Source organism: Apium graveolens, chromosome 6, assembly GCF_009905375.1.
Source record: "Apium graveolens cultivar Ventura chromosome 6, ASM990537v1, whole genome shotgun sequence".
Classification (NCBI taxonomy): Eukaryota; Viridiplantae; Streptophyta; class Magnoliopsida; order Apiales; family Apiaceae; genus Apium; species Apium graveolens.
Window position 1 is genome coordinate 126,844,585 of NC_133652.1, and position 26,746 is coordinate 126,871,330.

The 26,746-nt window shown below is 34.7% G+C and overlaps 1 protein-coding gene and 1 non-coding gene across 2 annotated transcripts; one reads left to right on the forward strand and one right to left on the reverse strand.

Annotated features, from left to right (window-relative positions):
- Positions 1–875: 875 nt before the first annotated feature.
- Positions 876–2,586, forward strand: LOC141665433 (uncharacterized). The gene is made up of 2 exons (XM_074471418.1): positions 876–1,800; positions 2,240–2,586. The coding sequence occupies exons 1-2, from the start codon at positions 876–878 to the stop codon at positions 2,584–2,586; spliced, it is 1,272 nt and encodes a 423-aa protein (XP_074327519.1).
- Positions 2,587–17,060: 14,474 nt separating this feature from the next.
- On the reverse strand, positions 17,061–17,167 carry LOC141669074 (small nucleolar RNA R71). The gene has a single exon (XR_012553372.1). It is a non-coding gene; the product is annotated as a small nucleolar RNA R71 (small nucleolar RNA).
- Positions 17,168–26,746: the final 9,579 nt, after the last annotated feature.

Here is a 26,746-nt window from a genome sequence, read left to right on the forward strand (position 1 = left end):
TTATTTTCGGTTTCCCCCCATTAAACAAAACCGTTTCCCCCTTCTCTGCTCTCTCTCTCAGCTCACTCATTCTCTCTTCTCTCTCTCTCTCTCTCTCTCTCTCTCATTCTCTCTTCTCTCTTACGTCTTGTCTCTCTTCTCTCTTCTCTTTTCTCTCTCATCTCTCACTGTCTCTTTAACCTAAAACTTACTTTTCACTCTCTTTAACCTAAAACCCCTAAATTTATATGAATTAAACTCGATTAATTCATAAATCGAGGTCGATTGGTGCTGAAAAGCCTTGAAGGAAGTGTGGACTACTCGATTAGTGTGTGAAAAGTAAGTTTTTTCGAATTTTATTTCAAATTTTATATATTGATTTTAATCGAGTTTGTTTGTACAGGTCGGTCTCTGGAGCTGGGTTTGGTTAAACCTGAAGGGGGTTTGCTTGATTAGGTAAGATTTCACATGCATGTGTATTTTTTGTTACTTTAATATATGCATGTGCTTAATGCCTATTCTTTTTATATGTGTTTAATGCATGTTCTTGTTTCATATGTTAATTTTATGTTTTGTTAATTTAATGCATGTTCTTGTTTAATTTTAATAGATGCATGTGTATGGATCATGTTTAGTTTATGTTCTTGTTTAGTTTAGGTGTGGAATTATATATGTGTAAACATATGTAGTTGTAATAATTAATTTATATGTTTAATTATGCATGTTACAAGCATTCGTATTACAAGCATTCATATTACAAGCATTCGTATGTTTAATTTATATGCATAATTAATTTATATGTTTAATCTTAAATAAGTAAACAACTAAGCGTTACTTCTTAATGTTTGAAATGACAAACAGGTAGGTTGCTAGGTTGCTGTTTGTCTTAAAAATAAATGGACAAGTCATGGAGTTTCAAAGACATGGATTCTTTAGAATATGAGATAGGTGTTGAAAGTTTCTTAATATTTGCAGAAGAGAACTCAAAGGATCCTAAGAACATCCCTTGTCCTTGTGGGCGTTGCGGTAATTTTAGGATATATAACGTAAAAGTAATACGGGGTCATTTATATGAAAAAGGTTTTAGTTTGGGGTATACTGATTGGATTTGGCATGGAGAAACTAGTTCTAAGAGTGTTAGGTCATATGCCGGTAGTACATTTCTACCTAAGGAGCAAAATGCTCAATCCGAAACTGTTGATGTTTGTGAAGCTGCTTATAATTCGGACGATCATGATTCGTATGACTTCAATAGGTTTGTAGTTGATGCAGAACAACCTTTGTATAAGGGCAGTGAATGTACGAAGTTAAAGTCAATATTAAAGCTACATAATTGGAAATCTAGGTTTGGTATTAGCGATAGCGCCTTCACTGATCTTCTCACTTATGTTGGTTCTTTTCTTCCTCAAGATCATATGTTACCGGTTAATGCGTATGAGGCAAAGAAAACCTTATCTGACTTGGGCCTCGAGTACATTAAATTTCATGCATGTCCAAATAATTGTATACTCTACAGGGGTATAAATCTTAATGCATCTGAGCCTAAATGTCATTTATCTCGCTGGAAGGTTGCGAAAGATGGTAAATTTGGGGTAAATAGTCCAGCCAAGGGTATGTGGTATTTTCCTATCATTCCTAGGTTTAAAAAAATGTTTAAATCTCCTGATACCACTGAACAGTTGATTTGGCATTCAAAACAACAGTCAAATGATGGTCAGATGCGGCATCCGACCGACTATCCTTCATGGAGGAATATTGATTATCGATGGCCTTCGTTTGCTAATAATCCAAGAAACCTTCGATTAGCTTTAGGAGCAGATGGTATAAACCCATTTAATAATGGCCTAAGCAATAGGTATAGCTGCTGGCCGGTAGTATTGGTAGCTTATAATCTTCCTCCATGGTTATGCATGAAGAGGATGTTTATAATGTTATTAATATTAATTCCTGGTCCGCACGAGACGTGAAATGATATTGACGTATACTTAGAGCCGTTGATCGATGATTTGAAGAAGCTTTGGGTAGAAGGTTAACCAAATGTCTATGACGCATATAATAAATCCTATTTTACCTTAAAAGCGGTTTTGATGTGGACCATAAATGACTTTCCTGGATATGCAAATTAGTTCAGTTGTGTTAATAAGGGTTACAAGAGTTGTCCCATATGTGGTGACGACACTGTTGCCAAATATTTAAGTCATAGTAAAAAAATGTGTTATCAAGGCCATCATCATTATTTGGCTGACCATCACCCATATAGGAGACAAAAGTTGGCTTTTAACGGCGAAAGAGCTTCGGCGACCACGTCCACCCCTTTCTGGTGAAGAAGTGTTAGCACAACAGGAACGGATTAAATTTTCTTATGGCAAGAAAGTAAAGAAGTCCAAAAAGGTTGATTGTCCGTGGAAGAAAAAGTCTATTTTTTTCGAGTTAGAATATTGGAAGTTTCACCACGTTCGTTACTGTCTCGATGTTATGCACATCGAGAAGAATGTGTGTGATAATCTAATGGGGACACTGTTAAATATGCGGCACAAGTCAAAAGATAGCGAGGCATCTCGTCGTGATATGCTTGACATGGGTGTTAGGGCTGATTTAGCTCCATAAGTAGGAGAAAAGAAAACCTACTTGCCTCCTTCTGGTTTTACTTTATCAAAGGCTGAAAAAAGAACAATGTTGTCGTCATTCTTGAATATGAAACTTCCGTATGGACATGCATCGAACATTTAAAGCTGCATGTCCATGGCTGATTTAAAGATTTATGGGCTGAAGTCCCATGACTGCCATATCCTCCTCCAACAGTTGCTCCCTGTTGCAATTCGATCCGTTCTTCCGAAATATGTTAGGGTCACAATAATACGATTGTGTTTCTTTTTCAACTCCTTGTGCAGCAAAGTAGTCGATGTTTCAAAACTAGATAAACTGCAGTCAGATGTGATATTGACCTTGTGTGAGCTTGAAAAAAAATTTCATGCCTCATTTTTTGATGTTATGATACATCTCATAGTCCACTTGGTTTGGGAATTACGTTTGTGTGGACCAGTGTGCTATAGGTGGATGTATGCATTTGAATGGTTTAATAAAGTGATGAAGAGTTATGTTAGAAAATGTTATCATCCGGAAGGTTGTATCGCCGAAAGTTATCTTGGTGAGGAATCGGTAGAATTCTGCACCGAGTTTCTTAAAGAGAGTTACAAAACAGCTGGTGTTCCCAAAGACTAAGTCAGGCTTTCTGGTCCATTATTGTTGTGAAGATGAAGGAAGTCGAAGAGAAAGAGCAAGATGAGGCACATTTAACTGTCATGTTAAACAATTCTGAAGTATTTCCTTATATAATGTAAGCTCAATTTTCGTTCTTGTAAAACCACATCTTTAGGGTAAGTATTCTTGTGAGTGAATATAATAGATGTTTTTTTTATCAGAAAGCATAAGGAGTATCTTCAAGAAATTCATCGAGGAAAGAAAAAGAGTGTTCATTGGCTCATGGGAGAACATAATCGGCTGTTTGCTGATTGGTTCGAAAGAAAAGTTGGTTTCTCTTATTCTGATTTTTATTGTGAGTTTTATTTAATATAATTAATAAGTGGCTTATATGTAGTTAATGACAATGTGTGCAGGTTAGGAGTGAACTTGAGGAAAACCGCGCCGCTGTTTCAGAAACGATAAGATGGTTGGCTGCCAAACCATCTTATTCTGTTTTGACTTACGAAGGATATCTAGTTGACGGAGTTCGGTACTTCACAAAAGATCGTGATAAATCAAGGGTTGTTCAGAACAGCGGTGTTTATTTAGTTGCTAAGACGGTTCAAGTTTGTAGTGCTAGGGATTTAAATCCGATCGAGAGTGATATGACGTTCTATGGCATCATTCTAGAAATATGGGAGTTGGACTACCACGATTTCAAAGCCCCTTTATTCTTGTGTAAATGGGCATCGAATGACAGAGGTATCAAAGTGGATGATCTTGGCTTCACGCTTGTGGACTTTAGTCGACAGGTCCAGAAGAAGGATAAATATGTTTCCGTTGATCAAGTGAAGCAAGTGTTTTATGTCGAAGATCCGGTTGATGCTACCTGGTCCATTGTATTAAAATCCACGACTCGAGACTATCACGATATCTACAATGAAGATGACCTAGGAGACACGACAATGGAGCATCAACCATTTTGCTCTAATATCCCGGCATGTGATGTTGCTGATGATATGGAGCATATGGTTAGAGAAAATGTTGAGGGAATTTGGGTTAAAAACTGAACAATATATTTATATATTGTAAAACTATGTACTATGTTGTGTGTATTCTCTTTCTAGAGTTAATAGGTTTCGCTTAATGTACTATGTTACCATTTTATATGAATGCACTTCTACTTTAAACGTTTCGCTTAATGCACATATTTATATCAGTTGATTATTTAATTATTCATGTTCTATCTACATATTTAATTATCTGCATATTTAATATTTAATTATCTGCATATTTAAATATTCATGTTCTATATCTGCATATTTAATTATTCATGTTCTGTCTGGATGTATATCTGCATATTTAATTATTTATATATATATATATATATATCTGCATATCTAATATTTTGTTACACTTTATAGATTGAAGGATTGAAATATCAGCTAAGAAGCAGAAAAAGTCCAAGAAAAGTAGTAAATATAAAATAGCCGAGGAAGCCAATGAGTTGCCTCTACTGATCAAAGCATCAGAACAATCTGATCAGTCTGAACCAAAAGAAGCAACAACTGAAGCAGCTGACTCTGTACCAGCAGCTAAGAAGCAGAAAAAGCCGAAGAGAAGTAGGGAATCTAGAAACAGCTGCCAATGGTCAGTCTGAAGGACCAAAAGGAACACCAAATGAAACAGAAACTCAACCAGCAACCAATACTGAAACTCCAAAATAGAGGTATGGATCTGCGCGAGGTATTTCAAGAATGTACAAAGTCGTGATCAAGAAAGCTCAGGGAAAGAAAATTAAAGTCAGATGCAATATGTATGGAGAGCCTGAAGGAGATACTAGACACAAATTTCAGTCCTACATTGGGATGCTAGCTAGAACTATGATTCCAATCGATATTGCAAGCTGGCCTAAGGTGGATCGGGAATTAAAAGCCAACTTATGATCTGATGTTGAGGTAAAAATTGTACATGTTCTTAGGCTTTTAATTGTACATGTTCTTAGGCTTTTAATTGTTGTTAAATCTGTTTTTAATTATTTTCAGAGTACATTCAAAATTCCTCCCGAATGTGAGGCTTTGGTGCTAAAGTCGGCAGAAGTGAAGTGGAGGCAATTCAAAACTATGTTGACTTCCGACTATGTCATGCCATTTGTTGGACAAAAGAAAAAGCTCAGGAAACCTCCAAAGAAATATTCCTTGAGACAGTCCGCCAAGCTGTTGGCTCACATTTAGCATGGCCTCAGGACATGGTAATCTTCCCGACTGTAATTAAAAAGGTATATTGACGCCAATAATTTTTCACATTATGTTCAAAAAAGGGGTTTCTATATTTAATAAATGATTTATTAATTAATTTCAGAAAAAGATTAAGGAAATACCTTTGTCAAAAGCAAAAAGTGAGTTGATATGCCTGCAAGAAGAATTTGACAGCGCAAAGACACATAAGAACGTACCGAGTTGCTTCAGTTTGTTATACAAACATGCGAAAACTTTCATGAAAGCTACTGGGGCCTCTTTGCCGATTCCGTGCAATGCAGAGGTCTTTGGAGTAGAGAAAAAAATATTTATTTTGCATAAAAATATAATTGCCTTGTTAGAGTATGACATGATCTGACAATCTACAATAGCGGCATATATGGCGTAAGCATAGTTTTATTTTTATTCTTTTTATTCTGCACAATTACATACGCTAATGAGCCCATTTTTTTTAGCTACTTGCAAACCGTGGTCACTGAGAACGATGATTTAGATCTGTTTGCCTTCTGCGATCCTGGTGTTACATTTTCTCTCAACAAAGGTTTTGAATCTTACATTGTCAATCGGTTGAAAGAGGGGAATGTTGATAGTGTATTCTTCCTGCCATATAACGAGAAGTAAATTTTTACTTTGTTACAATTAATTTTTAGGTAATTTTTTTCCACACATTCTAACTTTATTATATTTGTTTTAAAAAATAGTCAACATTGGATTTTAGTCATAATATGGGAGGGTGACATCTATATCTGCAATCCTTTATCTCATCCGCATCATTTTCCTAAGTTGGAAAAAACACTGTCAAGGTAATCTACGTGAACATGTTTCGGTTTTGATATATATGCTTGTAGATTATTTTTAGGTATTTTTTTTGAGATTGTGTCATTCTATCACGTAGCGCAATAAAAACTTTTAATGCCGAAACTGGAAGGGGAAATAAACCTGCAAAAATAAAGAATCTTATTGTAAGTTTTGTATTTAGTCAGTGTTTCTCCACATTGGCGAAGTCCCCCTTTCTTTGCTTCTGACTTTGATTTTGTTGTTTTGTAAAGGGATCGCCCAAACAGCCTGGTGGTCATATATGCGGCTACGTCGTCCTGCGCTATATGAAAGAAATAATTTCCGACAGAGAAATGACATTTAGAACCAAGGTATATCTAATTTACGTGTTAACTGTTAAAATAAATAGTTCTACATAATTCATGTGCTAATTTCTTGTCACGTTTATTAAAAATTAGTGGGCGACCAAGACCCGTTTGTCTTATACGACGGACAAGCTTGACGAGGTGCGAAGCAGAATATATCCAGGAGTTGATATGAAGTTTTTAATGACTTGATTTTTGCAAACTAGTAAGGGAACCCTATGCTTTTGCAAACTTTAGTGGTCTCTTATATTGGTAAATTTTAGACGTAAATATTAAGTTGTATGAATTTTAGCTGGAATATGGAGATGAATATGGATGGGTGGATTGGTTTTTGGTTGTAGATATGGATGTTGGTTGTTTGTTGGACGTCAGAATGGTTAAATGTTGGTTGTCGGATAATGCGGTTGGATTTTGGTTGTAGACATGTTGATTTAGTATATAATTTGGTTGTGTTTGTTGGATGTTCATTTGATATTATTTTTGCTTTTTCTGGGTTTATGCATAAATGCACAGGCTTATTTTTTAAAAATAAAACTCAAACATCGGTTCTTTTTATAAAACTGATGTGAATCAACTAAAAACACATCACCTGCTCAAACTAAAAACGATGTCTAAACCAACAAATTAAATCAAATTATTGGAAAGAAAACGATGTCTACAATGTTAAAACACATCGATTTATGCAAGTACATAAAAGTAAAACAAAATAAGACCGATGTTAAAGTAGAAGTGTTACATCGCTTCTTAAACTAAAACTGATGTTATAATACATGTCTAACATCAGTTTAGGAAATAAACCGATGTAAAATAAGGACTAAGGCATCGATTTGTTTAAAAATCTGATGTCTATTAGTTAAAAGTACTTCCCTGTTATATGTTTGAAATGGTATTTAACGTCATAAATATCATTTTTGACAATCTAGTTTAAACATTTTATTCAAAAAAGGGCTAATTATACATCAGTTTGCTCAAAAAACCGATGTCTGTGTACATCTTTAACATCGGATAAAAATTGATGTTAAAGACCCCCTTTCTCTACACATGCGAAGACATCGGTTTTGAAAGAAAAAAGACATCGGTTTATAACCGATGTCTAAGGGCATTTTTCTAGTAGTGTTTGTAATGTTAGGATGAATTTGCATTTTGGTTAAATTCCCAAGTTGACTATGTATTTAATCCTTAATATTATGTATTGATCAAGTCATATCATTGGAAGTAGATTTAGGTTTTATTTCATTTTCAAATTCCGAAACTGTAACCAATATTACATTTTGTTATGTTCTTATTAAAAACATAAGAGAGTGTAACAGTAGATTACACGAATGTTTAAAAAAGGTAGTGTTACAGTAGGCTATAAAAATGTTACCAAAAGAATTTAACCGTTTTACAATCTTGTGCTACAATAGCTAATATGGTATTGCAAAAAAGTCTATTCCAACATATGTTTAGGTGTTACTAAAGGGTTAGGTGCGTTGCAACAGAACTGTGGTTACGTCTTCAACTTATTATCATATAAATAGAAAATATAACTATAGAAAATATAACTATAGAAAATATAACTATAGGTACTCTACTGTAACACATTGAGAGATGTTACCAAAATTTTAAAAAGTGTAATCATAGAACCCTATTATAGTATGGGCAAATTGAACACCCCCTTATTTTCAAAAAGTGTAATCATAGCCAAATATTTTGCTTTAGGTAACATTTTTTGGTCATTTTAACACCTTTTTTTGTGTTACTACATGACAAATATGGTGTAATGTTCGATCCAAACACTGGCCGTCTGAAAGTCTTGGTTGAATAGCTTCGATAAATCCAAATCTGGCTCACCCCGTGTTTCCCATTCGGTCCTTTTGAAAGTTCTTTGTCCTTATTTGGTGGAGATTTATGTTCCGGTCCGCGAATCTCCAAAGTCCGGCCAACACCAAAATTTGGTAAGCTCGAATTTTCTGATACACCAAAATCGACCCAAAAGTTTAATTAACACGATATATAGTGATAAATAACATCATACGAGTCTATTTGACTAATTTGTACTCCTAAATAACATCGAACTACATCGAAAAAACGAAGAACACCGACAACATAATTTTTCGACGAGGCTAACTCGAGCACTAAAAATTACGAAAATTATATGAAAATGTTCAAAATCATACGATCCATCTATCTACATCATTTAAATCATTGAAGGCTATTCGAATGAAAATCAGTATTCAAGTCAAAATTTAAAAATTATCCAAATTGATTTTGATGGTATAACAGATAGAAAATTGAAAAATGAGCAATTTGGTTACTCAAGTTTTGATTTTAGACACTAAAATGACCTTCAAAATTATTTTCGTTTCCCTGAAATTTCAAGAATGTTCTTGAGAGCTAATTACAGTTATTTTTTTTTAATTTTTTTGTAAGATATTATGTCATCAAAAAACCAACGACATTACTTGAAAATCAACGAAAGAGTTGCAATAAGAAAAATTCAAAATTTGGATAATCTATAAATTTACATTAGTAATTTGGGAATGGAGGAAAAAAATGTCTACAACTAAGAACCGTTAGAATTAAATTTAACTTTTTAATATTGGGTTTGTTGGGCGGCAATGTTAAATTTAATTCGTATTATCGCCTTCATCTCTTCAAAGTTCAAACACTAGAGAGCATCTTACATGTACGCAGGAGACTGACTGACAACTACAGACATGACTATGAAACATGTTCAAAACAATTATGTTCTTGTTATTGGCCGTGAATAATAGTAGAGAATAAAAAACCAATGTCAGAGCCACAGTTGATGCATAAATGAATATTATCTTATAAAGTGAACAACTCTCAGATACAAGCTACTCCAAAGTGCTTTTGATTGAAATTTGAGGAAGAGTCAGACGGTATAAATTCTATAACCCTATAATTTCAATATTCAATTGCCCAGAGGCTGATAGCAAATTAGCATATTCTTTCAACGCAATACAAACTGTCAATAAAGCTCCTCACAGTACAAAATAATTTCATAATGCATCACTTAACTCAACTCACTTGTATATCATATATTAAAATCATTACCCCTAGATACATTTTATATAATATATTAATCTCAACAATTTTGAAGATATTATTCCTTATATGTGCTTCGTCGTCACTAGCTAGCCCCATATCAACTTAGGTTAACAGATTGGTTTTAGTTGGGATTGATTTCGGATCAATTTTGGGTTATGATTTATTAGATATAGTTTGGTTTAGATCGGATATAATTAGATGCACGTCTAAATTAAATTAAAATCGATGACTTTGTTTCAGATTTTTTGGATCATTATTTATTTATTTTTTAATTATTGTGAAACTTTAAAAAATATATAATATTGTTATTTTGACATAATTGATTTTAAATATGAATTTTGCTTATGGATAGTTAATTTTAATGAATAAAAATTGGGTTAATTTATATAAAGTTATGAATTCTGACTATTAAGATTATAATAACTAAACTAAAATTTAATTGACCAATTTTTTCAATTGTGATTTACATCGTATCCCATATTTCCTGTTATATTGACGAAGACAATTTGTTATTCATGTTTAAATTATCATAATTTAGTATTTCAATTTATTTTTGATTAAATTTTAGCTTGAAATAATATTCTAATTGAATGAAATCAATTACCGAACCAATAAAAAATTATGTAATTTGGACATGATATTAAATTCGATTATATCTATTTGGATTAGGTTATTAAAATTTGTACGAATTTTGCTAAATCTAGGGGTTATGATGAGAAATGAGAAACAGTGAGGATCTTTCACACCATACTTGTTATTTCAAGAACAATAAAACCAAGTACATGCATGTTATAATAGATCGAACTATGCTCTCTTTTTTTGTTGGGTGGATCCAAGGAAGTGCTACTAGTTGGGTAACGTGACACAACGTATGGCTCCTAGAAAAAGAAAAAAAAAAGACTCTTAAAAAGAAATACATCAGCGGGGAGATTACACTTACGTTCCTTTCTTTTCACCTTTGTTCAGTCGGGAAAAATTATTATAAATAATAAATAAATGATTTAAAATGATTATTTTAAATTTTAAATATTTAATAATTATATGCTTTACATACCAATAAATAATATTTATTTCTATAAATTTTGAAATCCAACTTATGAACCTGTAGATCTGCTGATCAACCTTTACCAAATATAATTTACAGGGATGCTTGGTTCATGGGCAGCAATAATGGAAAACTTAAACAAAAATGATAGTATTTGAAATAATAATCTATAGATGTGAAATAGAAATTTCATTCTCTGCATGTGAGAAAAATAAACTAAATATAATATTTGAATTTTTATTTCATTCTACGATTTTTATTATTACAATATTAATATAAAATTCCAGTACGGGGCCTAGCATATTTGAGGTTCCCGGTGTGCCGTTGAAAAAGTTAGAAGGAAAAAAATATCAAAATTATATTTAAATAATTATTGTGTATTATCTTGCCAGAGAGCATATAAATATTGTGTTACTTAACATAAAGTCCAAATCTTATATATAGGTACTGTGCTACTTAACATAGAAGCCCTAATTTCATTTGCTAAATATATAGTGTTATATCATTATAATCTAATAATATATTCTAAACTACATCCTTTATAACTGTTAGGAGTATCCATTAATAGGTTATTATTGCTTATGTGTTTTACAATAATATAAGTCATTTTTCATTGTTTATTAAAAGGTAAGCATAATAATTTACATGTATAATTTATATTTTTAAAAATTGTAACTTCAAAATACATTTTAATTTATTACTTATTTGTATTCTTAATTTTTTTTAATATTACAATAGACTAATAAATTATTTAAATTATAAACAAGGTCAACAATAACAATAGTTTTAATGGATTAATAATTTTATCCATTTTTTTTGAAGATAGTGATTACAAGTTTACTTATAGAATTTATTATTATTTTATTATTTATTACTAATATTTATGCTCCCACTATAGGCACATTTTCTTTTGTGTTGCAAAAGGTACACGAAAACTCAAGTACCTTATTCCAGCATTTTCATAATTTATTATGAATATGAAAAGCAAAATTATGCGCTAAAAAATGTTAAATTCATCTTTTTTTATTATTATATCTTTTATTTTCATTCGAATTCCCATTCCCATGATGACGAAGAAAATTGCTTTTAACAAAGATTTGGGGATGCAGTTTTCACTAGATGAGAAGTGAAATTTATGACTAGATCATTATAAAGACTGATGAGTGGGGTTTAACATTTTTTTATGAAAATTATGGAATTTTGTTCAAAAATGTAATCATGAATAAATAGATTGTAAATTTTATATTTTATTTTATAAAAAAATTGAAAGGGGATTAAATTCTCAATATAACAATGCGTACGTTAAATTCTTACATGTTTTTGTAGTTAATGACAAGTGGAAAGTTTAACCAAATTGTTAGCAATTATCGCAGAAAGCAAAGTGTTTGACAACTTTGAAGGGATAGGTACACAGTACACTACATAAAGCTTTCGATAAGGCTTCGCTTCCTTTTTTCAGTTCACAAGCCGCAAAAACAGCTCCATCACATGTTATGGCCTTGCATCTTTGTTCTTTAAAATAGAGTTGTCCATTTTAAAAGAGAAAAAAGTATCTAGCCACATTTTGTTTTGCTTTTTCCCCCCTTCAAAATAAACATATATTCGAGAAAATTCTCTCTTCAGGTACGCTCTATGTATCAACTATCAATTTCTCTGATCTCTGCTTTTTCTTCTTCTTTTTTATCTTTCTTTTGGTCATCACTCTGTCTTGTCTACATCTACATCTATATCCCCGTCTTCATCTGATTTTTTCATTTTTGATTGATGAGATCTTAACCGCATTTCTATTTTTAGTGTCGTGTTACTCCATCTCTTTGTTTTACAATATATTATTTCAATTAACGTTTTTTCTTATTTTTATACTTCCTATTTCTTGCCGCTAAACATCTATTGCAATTCTTTGTGTATATATATATATACATATATATAATAATTAAACTTATATATCTTATAAATTTGTTTTATATATAATAACCCAACCTGACTATAAAATTTGTGAGTCATTTTATTTTTGTAAAATGATGGATTTGTCCATTTGTTTACTAAAATTATAAAAAATGTTGTTAATGGGAATCGAACTCAAATATACTCATTACCGATATACTTTTATAACACTGACTATTACTTGTATTTTTAATCATACATATAATAATTAAGATGTGAGTGTCAACTAAATTTTGAAATATTTTATATTACTTCAAACATAATTATTAGATTATTTATGAAGTTAAATAAATATTATTATTGAATTGGAATATGAAAAAAAGGTTGAAATCATTCAAGAATAAAAGTTGATAACGGTTAAAATAACGTTATATTACTTTTTATACTATAAAACAATACATATCTGACCTATATTAACACGAGCAACAATATAACATATTCTAAAATACATATATCTCATTTGACATTACTATATTGTTAACTACACGTGATGCCATGAATATAACAGACTTGTACCGAAACTTAAATACGAGATCACCAAATTTGAATGGGGACACTGTCGATTCCAAATACAATAAATTTCAATTAAGTTACACTCACAAATATCGGGCTTACACAAATTAAAATTAGTATCGACATATCTTTAACTCAAAGATCACATATACCTAAAATATATATCATAACCAAAATAATATAATCAAATCCTGAAAAGAAAAAAATTGTAAACTTTGCACAAATTTCATTACTCAACGGTCTTGTAAGGAATATGTTGTGTATTTGATGATAAACTAAACAAAACACTTTAGTAGATTTAACTTAGTGAATTTTGTAGTACCCGACATATGATCAATTATAGTCCCGACGGATGATTCAATATAGTCCCGACAGATGACTAATTGATATTCATCGGGTGAGTAGCCTATGTAACAATAAGTCATGTAGCACATTTCTGCAAACAACTTTGTATAGTTTATGTAGTAGCTTATGAGTCACGGCACTACAAGGATTTTGCAAACAGACAACACCTCTTAAACAACGGTGAAAAAAAAACCGTTGTCCGAAATTGACAGACAATGGTGGATTTCTTTGACATGAAAAACTGTTGTCTGATGGGTTCTATAACAACAATTGTAGTTGTTTTCTGAAAGTGTTATCTTTTTGATGTTCTATTACCAAGTCAGACAACCGTTTTAAATTGCACTGTTGTAAAATGTCTTTACCCACAACACTTCAAAACCGTTGTTAATAAACTAAGTTTTTGTAGTAAGAGACAAAAGTTTTGGCCTTTATGTTGTGTAATTCAAACAAGTGTTTATTATAATAGTTGTCTGGTTAGTCATCAAACAATGGTTTTTGCATACCATTATTAAATGGTATTAAATGGAAAGCTCATATAGACAATGGTTATTAGTATTGTTTGGTGAATGTGGTTCAAACAACGAGTCTATAGAACCGTTGTCTGAACACCTTATTTAGAAGACTGTTTTACAGATTGTGAGAGTAACCGTTGTCTGTTGAGTAATGGCAATAAAAAAAAATTACTTGTACATATCAATGCCCCAGAAAACCAATCCAAAACCATCCAACCATGAAATTTACAAACCATAAATCATCCGACCAATAGACTAGCAATCAAAAAATACTTCCTCAAATGGACAAGTCAAATTAAATCGGATAATACAACCAAATACCATCACAAATTGACAAGTTTACAATCAACCAAAATCACAATTAACTTATATTCATCATGGTTTCAACTTTTAAATTCTAAGTTTGGCGATAAGAGCATACATGTCCAATTTTACTCTCTTTAAAGTATACAACAGCTACAAAATGATGTTGTATTTCTTTAAAGAGAGTAAATAATGGACATATTGCATTCATCAAACAAACTAAATACTTACACAAATTTACAAGTTAATCCATGAATCAAGAAATAAACAAACTAATCTTAATGCCTACACAAAATATAACATTATGTTGGTAGAGAAGCGTATTACAATAGAATACAAGGCACCAACTAGGAAAGCAAGAATGCGATCAAACAGTGGTGTCCACCCAAATTGGCCAAACTGTTAAAATTTCTTCTACCTCAGCTTGATCAACATCATCTCAACTTGATCAACATCATCAGTAAACCTTACAGGTTCCATCATCATTAAATGACCTAAATTTTCTTGCCCTTAAGTAGTTTCAAATGAGTCATGGAGACTGCTAGTAGATGTGCAGAATAGGTTGATTAAATGTTAATATAAGATGTCTTGTAATTCTGCACAAATGAAATAGAGTCAATTGATAAATGGCTACCTGACGGATGATCAACAAAGCTACCCAGCGGATGATCAACAAGGCTACCCGACGGATAACAAGCATGTACCCAACGTCTGTTGACAGTGATAACACAGTCACATGCGTCGAGTGTTTGCAAAATGAATGTGATAAGTGGATTTTATATCCACTTGGAACGCTTTATTACAAGCTTAAATTGGTATTTTGGACTCAAGTTGTTGGTATTTTGATGTGTTTTTGTGTTATTGCATTTTTGGTATCAGTTAAATGAATAAAAGAGCTTTTAAAGGAAATATGATGAAAAGTGATCAGAATTAGAAGCCAAGGCCATTGTCAAGTTGTAGAGAATCTCAATATCTTCGCGTGGGCAGTTGAATCGCCTAATTCTGACGAGTAGAACTCAAGTTATGGTCAAAACAAGATTCATCATAATATTTTTCCAGTCAGTAGCTGAGCGCCCGCTCAGCAAAGCTGAGCGCCCGCTCAGGAGAGCTGAGCGCCCGCTCAGGAGAGCTGAGTGGCCGCTCAGGGCGCGGCTGGTTGCTGATTTCGCTGAAAAAGCCTTTTTGAGTGGAATTTGACGATTTTAAGGGTCCAGGTCCACTAGGGGCGTATATATACTTAAAAAATAGGGTTTTCATCATCCGGGAAGATTGGGATACCAAGGAGAAGACCTAGAAGCACAGAACAACTCCGAAAAAGAAGATCTTGTTTTCAACTTGTGATTCTTTAAATTAGTTGTAACTTTGGATGCTCGTTTTCGTTCTTGTTGAACCTAGATCTCGTTTATTCGTACTTTGATTATTATTCAGTTATTAAGACCTTGTTTTATACCATGCTTTCATTGGAACCCACGGTGACGATGAGTTCGATTATGGGCTAATCGTTGTCATGGGATTCTAGCGGATTTACTTATGGATTTCAATAGTTAATTGTTTCGATATCTTGGTGTGTGGTGATTGATTGATATCCTAGTATTGGTTGTGCTTATTCGTCTTATGTGCGTAGCTAACATATAAGATAGCGTGTTAATCTATATTGAAGCGACAGTGAATATAGAGGTTTAGAACTTGCCATGCTAGCATAGGTTCTTGTATGTGTATACATGATTCGTAGGTAACTCTAACCGTTTTACTTGCCCTATGTAATCAAGATAGATAACTTGTTCTTAAACCGTTATGTTGTCAAATTCTATAGACATATAGGGTCTCAATATAATTGGTGCCTATTCAGCTTCTATCTCTTTTGTGGATGTCTGGTAGAATGGTACTCGTGCAACGAAAGTTGGCGTTTATCAGTTTCGTGTTATCTAATTAGTGTCCTCACCATCACATACTAAGGTTAAGAACGAGAAGGCTATTGAACGAAGTATTTAATGAAGTTAGGATCCCATGTTTGTCATATATAGTAATTCAACTTCAATTCTCTTAGTTAATGTTATTTAGTATAATCTCTTAGTTTAATAAAAACCCAATTTGTTATTTGTCTTAGCATTGAGCGATAACCATACATTGTTGCATAGGTGCATAAATTGAACTTAACCTAAACCAGTCTCTGTGGGAACGAATCTGATTTATATCTTATACTACTTGCGAACGCGTATACTTGCGTGAATGTTAGCGCGTGTTTTCGCCCTAACAAGTTTTTGGCGCCGCTGCCGGGGACTCGGTGTTAATTTTTAGTTTATGTGCTTGTCATCAGTGGTTGTTAAAGTTCAGTGACTCGGATTCTTTTACTTTCATGGTTTACTTGTTTGTGTTTCAGGTACTCATTACAATGGGAGATCCAGTAGCACGAACGAGAGCTTTGATGGATTTTTCTCAACCCAAGATCAATGACATTCGATCTAGCATTGTCCGGCCAGCTATCACAGCTAATACCTTTGAGATCAAGTCTGGCATAATTCAATGGGTGCAGAATTCAATCCAGTTTGGGGGTTCTCCAACGGAAGATCCCAATACACACATTAGGGATTTCATTGAGATCTGCGACACCTTCAAGTTCAACGGTGTTCCTGAAGATGCTGTGAAGCTGAGACTGTTCCCATTCTCTCTGAGGGACAAGGCTAAGAGCTGGTTATACTCTCTACCAGCTGGTTCGATTACTACTTGGGAGGATCTTGCTCAGAAATTCCTTACTAAATTCTTCCCTATGGCGAAGACAGCTGCAATGAGGAACACTATTACTCAATTTGTGCAGCAAATGGGAGAATCACTATGTGAAGCTTGGGAGCGCTACAAGGAGATGCTTAGGAAGTGTCCTCATCATGAAATTCCTGATTGGATGATCATCACTTGTTTTTACAATGGGTTGGGAGCACAGTCCAGACCCATGCTTGATGCAGCATCAGGCGGAGCATTATGTGCAAAGAGCTATGAGGAAGCTTATGATCTAATTGAACTGATGGCTGCTAATGAATATCAGTATCCAACCCATAGATATCCACAGGGCAAGGTAGCAGGAGTTCTTGAGGTGGATACAGCTACGGCTATCATTACTCAACTAAAGGCGTTGTCTATGAAGATCGATTCTCTGGCTAACTATGGTGTTAAGCAGATAACCAGTGTTTGTGAGTTGTGTGCAGGTCTGCATGCGACAGAGCAATGCGCTATATCTAGTGACTCAGCTCAGCTTGTGAGCAACTTTCAGAGATCGCAACAGCCAGTTCCTGCCACTTATTATCCTGACAACTGGAATCATCCTAACTTCAGCTGGAGCAACAATCAGAATGCGATGCAACAACCATTCCAGCAGTTTGCAAATAAACTATTTAACCCTCCTGGTTTTCAGCAACAATTTACACCAAGACAACAACTCCAACTTCAACAACAAACTAATGATGCAGGTCTATCTTCGAATGAAAAATCTGAATTGGAGGAGTTGAGGCTTATGTGCAAAAACCAGGCTCTTATATGCCAAAGCCAGGCTGTTTCTATCCAGAATCTGGAGAACCAAATAGGGCAAATTGCTAATGCCTTATTGAATCGACCACCAGGAATGGTTCCTAGTGATACAGAAACAAATCCAGGCAAGAGGGAAGTTGAAGAACAGGTGAACGCCATCAGCTTAAGGTCTGGAAAGGTCGCAAGCCCCCAAGTTCAGCAAGACGAAGAGCCTGAAAAGTCTCAAGTTCCAGCATCTGAAGTTTTGGCTGAAGAAGATATGCAGAAGGAAGTAGAGGTGGAACCAAGGAAGACTACTGTGGAACACACTCCTCCTGAGGGTAATACAGGGGAGAAAAAGATCTATCCTCCACCTCCTTTTCCTAAAAGGCTGCAGAAGAAAAAGCCGGATAAGCAGTTTAAGAAGTTTCTGGAGGTGTTCAAGAAAATTCATATCAACATACCTTTCGCTGAAGCTCTTGAACAGATGCCTAGCTATGCGAGGTTTATGAAAGGTATTCTCTCTCAGAAAGTGAATCTCGATGACTTAGAGACCGTTGCTCTCACGGAGGAATGCAGTGCTGTGCTGCAACAAAAGTTGCCTCTGAAGCTTAAAGATCCTGGAAGCTTCACTATTCCTTACACCATCGGAAACTTGTCGTTCGATGAGTGTTTATGTGATTTAGGAGCTAGCATCAATCTGATGCCCTTATCTATCTTCAAGAAGCTTGGTCTGCCTGAGCCGAAACCAACATACATGTCATTGCAACTAGCTGACCGTTCCATCACTTATCCACGAGGTATAGTGGAGGATGTCTTGGTCAAGGTGGATAAACTCTTCTTCCCTGCTGACTTTGTAATTCTTGATTTCGAGGAAGATAAGAAGATTCCCATTATCTTGGGAAGACCATTCTTGGCTACAGGCCGAACTATGATCGATGTGCAAAAAGGAGAGCTTTCGATGAAGGTTTACGATCAAAAGGTCACTTTTAATGTGTTCAAGGCAATAAAGTTACCCACAGAAAAAGAAGAGTGCTTTAAAATAGAGCAGGTCGACTCAGTTTTTGAAGATGAAGGAGGAGTAGAGCAACTGCAGGTTTTGAATGCACCTCCGTAGGAGAAGAAGTTGGATATGCCATTCGATTCTCTTGGGTTAGCAGAGCTGAAAATTTCTCAGGAGCGTTTTAAACCATTTACTCAAGAAGCTCCCATACTTGAGCTCAATCGACAGCCAAATCACTTGAGTTATTCATTCTTAGGTGCACCCCCTGACAAGGGGTTGGGATATATCTTTGATGATGTAGAGGGTAGCCGAACGGATCCTCTAGTGCCTATAGAGGGTTCTTCTCATGTGCAGCAGGTAGTTGATAGGACTGGTGTTGGTGATGAGCAGTACAGGTGAGTAACTAGGCGTATGGAGGCCATGCACGACATTCACCGTTATTTTGCTGCAGATTTGACACATGCTTTCGGTACTGTTGTTCGAGACTCTGGTGGCGAGGTTGATTGGCCACCTGATCCTCCACCCGAAGAGGGTGATCTTTCCGATGACTAGGTATGCCTGAAATCCTTATTATTACCTTCAATGAGGACATTGAAAATTTTAAGTTTGGGGGTGATAATGTAAGGATTAGTAGTGTGTGTCCATATAGATTCATATAGATTCATGTTGCATGTTTAGTTGTAGTTCATTCATATTTTTGTATGATTGTTCATTTAGGACATATTTGTTTGTTTTTATGTAATTTCATATAGTTGCATTTGCATGCATATTTAGCATGATCCCTTAAGATGAACTATGATATTTGATAAGTTGATGTTGATTTCAGTATGGTGATGACGAATAGAGGGATGTTTAAGTCCTAATGAATTGATTTGCATGCCAGAAACAAATATTTTCACAAAGTCTTATAGGGTTGCTTTTGATCTAGATCATGATCATACTTGTTTGTTGTTGAGATTTAATCACTTGGTTATATTTAGAATTTGTGATATTCTCGTAGTGACGTAAAAATACTGATTCTTTTTATCTGGAGAAAAACTTGGATTTCATTGTTAGTTGTTGTAAGGCTAGGTGTCAAATGGCTAGTAGCCGGCTCATATTTTTATGAGTAGTCTAGGGTTGAATGAGATGGAGCGAAACGCACTCATTCAGAAATTGTTGAAAAAAAAGAAAAGAGAAAAAAAAATAAAAAAAAGAAAGAAAAAAGTATGTGTTTATGCATAATTGATCAAGAGTGAGCTCTTTAATACTCGAGTTATTAAGTTTTAGGGGACTTTGTGCCTAGTGACCTAAGGCTTTTATAGTCTGGGATCCACTAACCTAACGCTCGCTACATGGGTATTATTGTATAAGTCTTTTCGGACCTCATTCATTGCACGATCAAATAAGCATCTTTGCTATGTGTTCAATAATAGTGTGAATCCTTGTATAACTCTAATAGAAAGGAGGTGTTGTGAGTCATAATGCATTTATTGTCTATTCTGTTTATAAACTTTTGATTGTTTCGATGATAGATAAGTTATGGTTATTGATCTAGTATCGAGAGTATATTGGTTAAGCTTCCACACACGCACGTTTCTGGTTTGTGAGTTGGTTTGTGGGATTTATTCGAACTCTGTTTCAAGTTATTGCATTCTTAGAGGCATTGGTTTATTCATTTGGTTATGGTTATTCTGAGGGGATCGATTGCATTATCATTTAGTTGCATTCACATAGTTGCATTCATGCATTAGGTTTGTTTTGTAGTTTTGAGTCTGTTTATGCTTGAGGACAAGCATCGATTCAAGTTTGGGGGTGTGATAAGTGGATTTTATATCCACTTGGAACGCTTTATTACAAGCTTAAATTGGTGTTTTGGACTCAAGTTGTTGGTATTTTGATGTGTTTTTGTGTTATTGTATTTCAGGTATCAGTTAAATGAAGAAAAGAGCTTTTAAAGGAAATATGATGAAAAGTGATCAGAATTGGAAGCCAAGGCCATTGTCAAGTTGTAGAGAATCTCAATAGCTTCGCGTGGGCAGTTGAATCGCCTAATTCTGACGAGTAGAACTCAAGTTATGGTCAAAACAAGATTCATCAGAATATTTTTCCAGTCAGTAGCTGAGCGCCCGCTCAGCAAAGCTGAGCGCCCGCTCAGAGAGCTGAGCGCCCGCTCAGAGAGCTGAGCGCCCGCTCAGGAGAGCTGAGCGGCCGCTCAGGGCGCGGCTGGTTGCTGATTTCGCTGAAAAAGCCTTTTTTGAGTGGAATTTGACGATTTTAAGGGTCCAGGTCCACTAGGGGCGTATATATACTTAAAAAATAGGGTTTTCATCATCCGGGAAGATTGGGATACCAAGGAGAAGACCTAGAAGCACAGAACAACTCCGAAAAAGAATATCTTGTTTTCAATTTGTGATTCTTTAAATTAGTTATAACTTTGGATGCTCATTTTCGTTCTTGTTGAACCTAGATCTCGTTTATTCGTACTTTGATTATTATTCAGTTATTAAGACCTTGTTTTATACCATGCTTTCATTGGAACCCACGGTGACGATGAGTTCGATTATGGGCTAATCGTTGTCATGGGATTCTAGCGGATTTACTTATGGATTTCAATAGTTAATTGTTTCGATATCTTGGTGTGTGGTGATTGATTCATATCCTAGTATTGGTTGTGCTTATTCGTCTTATGTGCGTAGCTAACATATAAGATAGCGTGTTAATCTATATTGAAGCGACAGTGAATATAGAGGTTTAGAACTTGCCATGCTAGCATAGGTTCTTGTATGTGTATACATGATTCGTAGGTAACTCTAACCGTTTTACTTGCCCTATGTAATCAACATAGATAACTTGTTCTTAAACCGTTATGTTGTCAAATTCTATAGACATATAGGGTCTCAATATAATTGGTGCATATTCAGCTTCTATCTCTTTTGTGGATGTCTGGTAGAATGGTACTCGTGCAACGAAAGTTGGCGTTTATCTGTTTCGTGTTATCTGATTAGTGTCCTCACCAGCACATGCTAAGGTTAAGAATGAGAAGGCTATTGAACAAAGTATTTAATGAAGTTAGGATCCCATGTTTGTCATATATAGTAATTCAACTTCAATTCTCTTAGTTAATGTTATTTAGTATAATCTCTTAGTTTAATAAAAACCCAATTTGTTATTTGTCTTAGCATGCATAGGTGCATAAATTGAACTTAACCTAAACCAGTCTCTGTGGGAACGAATCTGATTTATATCTTATACTACTTGCGAACGCGTATACTTGCGTGAATATTAGCGCGTGTTTTCGCCCTAACAGAATGTGGCAGCCTGTTTAGCAGGAAAATGAGAACAAAGAAGCATTACCATTTTCATGCAAGCTATGAAGGTTTTCAAAGATGCTGGTATAGAGTAATGAAGTAGCATAGAGTTAGACTTGATAGTTTTGTTTTATTATCTTGTCTTTTTGCTATGTAAACTTGGTGATATATAAACCAAGTGCAGCAAGTAGAACAATAACCAACTAGACTAAGAAAATACATTCTCAGATAAACATTTGTAAGTTGTATCCTTTAGCATTTCTCTGCAAGTCTTAGTTGTTCATACTTGTAAGTAGCTGTGAGCTTATTTGAGCTACACATAGTTCTCTCAATATATATATATATATATATATATATATATATATATATATATATATATATATCTGGTGGATACATTCAAATCCACCAGAAAATTTTAAAGACTCGTGTCTTGATTTATATAATTCTTTCATTCCGTACTTAGCAAATCATACACATATATATTATTGAGTTAGAACCATTTTTCATAAATCTTAAAAAGAAGTCAGAATTACATTCAACCCCCCTTCTGTAATTCTTGTTGTATTGTTAGGGAATAATAATTGGTATCAGAGCAAGCTCTTGAACTACAAAGAGTTTAGAGTTCACAACAAAATAGCAAGATGAACAAGAAGGATGCTGGAGTGAAGATCCCATTTCTGGACAAAGACAATTATCACCACTGGAAGGTGAAAATGCACCTACATCTTCTTTCTCAAGATGAGGCCTATGTGGATTGCATAGAAAGAGGTCATCATGTACCAATGAGAGCTGCAACAGGGAATGAACCATCTGTTCCCAAGCCTAGGCATGAATGGTCAGATCCTGATTTTGAGCAAGTCAGGAAAGACAAGAAGACCATGAATATATTATTTAATGGAGTTGATGGTGATATGTTTGATAACATCATTAACTGCAAAACTACCAAGGAGGTTTGGGACACAATTCAGATTATCTGTGATGGTACTGGGCAAGTAAGGGAGAATAAGATGCAGCTGCTAATTCAGCAATATGAGCACTTTCATTGTGAAGATAGTGAGTCTCTCACTGACATTTTTAGTAGGTTTCAAAAAGTGCTAAATGCTCTAAAGTTGCATGGAAGAGTCTATCAGACAAAAGACTCTAATCTCAAGTTCCTTAGATCTCTTCCAAATGAATGAAAACTAATGACAGTCTCATTGAGAAACTCTCAAGATTATAAGGAGTTTACTCTGGAGAGACTGTATGACATCCTGAAGACTTATGAGCTTGAAATAGAGCAAGATGAGAGGATGGAGAAAGGAAGGAAGAAAGGAGGGTCCATAGCACTGGTTGCTGAGTTGGAGAAAGAGAAAGAGGTGAAGGTAGAAGCTGTTGAGTCTACTTCAAAGGTCTGTGAAAACAAGGGCAAGTGGCTGGTAGCAGAAAATGAAGACTCTTTGAGCCAAGATGATATGGATGATGTTGATGAACATCTTGCATTCCTTTCTAGAAGATTTGACAAGCTCAAGTTCAAGAAGAACTTTGGAGCAGCCAAGCCAAATAGAAACATGGTGGATAAATCAAAATTCAAATGTTTCAAATGTGGCTTGGCATGGTATTTTGCTAGTGAGTGTAGAAAGTCAGATTCCAGCAAGAAGAAGTTTGAGCCTGTGGATTATAAATAGAAGTATTTTGAATTGCTCAAGCAAAAGGAAAGGGCTTTTATTACACAAAAAAATGTCTGGGCAGCAGATGGTCTGGATGAAGATGAAGATGTCAGCTATGTCAATCTAGCCCTAATGGCCAAGTCTGATGAAACAGAGACAAGTTCTTCAAGTAATCAGGTAATCACCACTAACCTTGCACATTAATCTAAAGCTGAGTGTAATGATGCAATTAATGACATGTCTACAGAATTATATCATTTGTGTGTTACACTTAAGTCCCTCACTAAGGAAAATGCTAAAATCAAAGAAAATAATGTTTTTAAGTGAGAGGAATAATGTGCTAGAGTCTCAGTTTATTGAATTTGAAAAATTGAGAATAGAATGTAAGATTGCTAAAGATGAATTAAATGAGTCCTTGAAGAAAGAAGAGATTTTGAAGAAGCGGCTTGAACGAGAGCAGGAGATGATTAAGGCATGGAAATCATCTAGAGATGTCCATGCTCAAATCACCAAAGTTAAGTAATTGAGTCCTTCTGTGATGCAGCCTAGAAAAAGAGTAAAAAGAAGCTGGAATCCAATTTGGTTGAAGGATTTCTAACAGATGTAGACTCGACGGATGATGAGAGTCACCCGTCGGATAATCAAAAGGATTATCTGTCGGGTGACATAAATCCTCATCCGTCGGCTATGAGCAAACCTGTGAGTAAAGCCAAACTTGCCAAGTTAAATGAAAAATATGGACCAGTTTCCAAAAACTTTGTTTCAGGAGAATCAAGTCAAGTGAAGAAGGAGAAGAAAGTGAATGTTGGTCATATGTCTATCAAGCAATTGAATGACAGATTAGAAAAGATTGAGGTTAAAACAGAAACTAAAAAGAAAAACAATAGAAATGGGAAAGTAGGGATTAACAAACATAACAACTACACCTGATAAATATGCTCCAAGAAAAATCTGTGTTAAGTGTGGTAGTGTTAATCATCTGTTTATTAATTGTAAGCTTGCTATGCCTACTCCTATATTTGTACCATCTTTTTTCCCAACAGGAATGCTATGCCTTTTATGCCTATGAATGTTGTGTCTACACATAATATGAATGCACAATTTGCTAATATGCCATTTGCACCCAATCCTTATTATGCTGCATTTAGTATGCCTCAAATGCCATTTAGCATGCCCTACTGGAATAACATGTTTGCAAATAGCATGACATTTCAAAATGTGCATGATAATTTTTTTAATGACTGGTTTCAAAGGTCCAACTCAGATGACTAAGGATGAATCTGATATCCCTAAGTCAAATGAGATAAAACCTAAGAAACAAAAGAAGAAAACTAACAAGGCAGGACCCAAGGAAACTTGGGTACCAAAATAAACTTGATTTGGTTTTGATGTGTGCAGGGAAACAGAAAGAATTTGTGGTACTTGGATAGTGGTTGTTCAAGAAACATGACTGGAGATTCTACCCTGCTCACAGAGTTCAAGGAGAGAGCTGACCCAAGTATTACTTTTGGAGATGACAGCAAGGGTTATACTGTGGGATATGACTTGATTTCAAAAGACAATGTCATTATTGAGGAGGTTGCCTTAGTGGATGGTCTCAACCACAATTTTTTGAGTATCAACCAGCTTTGTGATAAAGGCAATTCAGTAACCTTCAATTCAGAAGCCTGTGTTGTGACAAACAAAAGGAGCAACAAAGTGGTTCTCACTAGAGTGAGAAAAGGAAATGTGTACCTAGCTGACTTCAACTCATCAAATGGAGAATCTGTTACTTGTCTTCTCAGTAAAACAAGTCAAGATGAAAGTTGGCTATGGCACAAGAAGCTGTCCCATCTAAACTTCAAAACCATGAATGAGCTTGTCAAGAAAGAACTGGTTAGAGGTATTCCTCAAGTGGAGTTTTCTAAGGATGGACTGTGTGATGCTTGTCATAAAGGTAAGTAGATCAAAACATCATTCAGAAAGAAGCTTGATTCAATAATTGAAGAACCTCTGCAATTGCTACACATGGATTTGTTTGGACCAGTCAATGTGTTGTCCATCTCAAGGAAAAGATATTGCCTAGTAATTGTAGATGATTTCTCAAAGTTCTCTTGGACATATTTCCTAAAGTCTAAAGATAAGGCTAGTGAAATCATCATCAATCACATAAGGCAAGTCAACAATCATCCAGATTTCAAATTAGAAGAATCAGGAGTGAATATGGAACTGAGTTCAAGAATTCCGTTATGAGAGCATTTTGTGAAGATAATGGGATTATGCATGAGTTTTCAGCATCAAGAACTCCACAACAATATGGAGTAGTGGAAAGAAAGAACAAATCACTTATTGAAGCTGCAATGACAATGCTTGAAGAATCGAAGTTACCAACATACTTCTGGGCTGGAGCTGTAAATACTGCATGCTACACTTAGAATATTTCTTTGGTTAATCAAGCAAAGTGTATGACACCCTGCCAATTGTTCAAGAACAAGAAGCCAACCCTAAATTTTCTTCATGTCTTTGGCTGCAAATTTTATATCTTGAGAAATCAAACTAATCAAAATAGAAAGTTTGATGCTAAAGCATATGAAGGGATTTTTGTTGGATATATTGTTGGTAAAGCATATAGAGTCTACAATCTAAGAACCAACATTGTTATGGAATCAATACATGTTGTGTTTGATGATAAGAAGATTGAAGGACTGCAAGATGGATATTACCATGAAAGCCTCAAATTTGATAATGTGGAGATGGTTAGTGATGATAGTGATGATGATAGTGATCATGAAATAATGACAAAGGATATTGCAGAAAAATCTACTACTAATGAAGCACAAAATTCAATATCTGTCGAGTTACAAAATGCTTCATCCTTCGGGAGACAATCTTCTTTATCCGTCGGGTGACAATCAGCTTCATCCATCGGAACTCAAAATACATCATCCGTCGGGTCATCAAAAGAAGCTGAAAGTCAGAATAGATCACTCACAGAAAGCTCCCCTTTCTCAAATCAAAGATCCATAAACTCAGGGGGAGTTTTAATAATCAA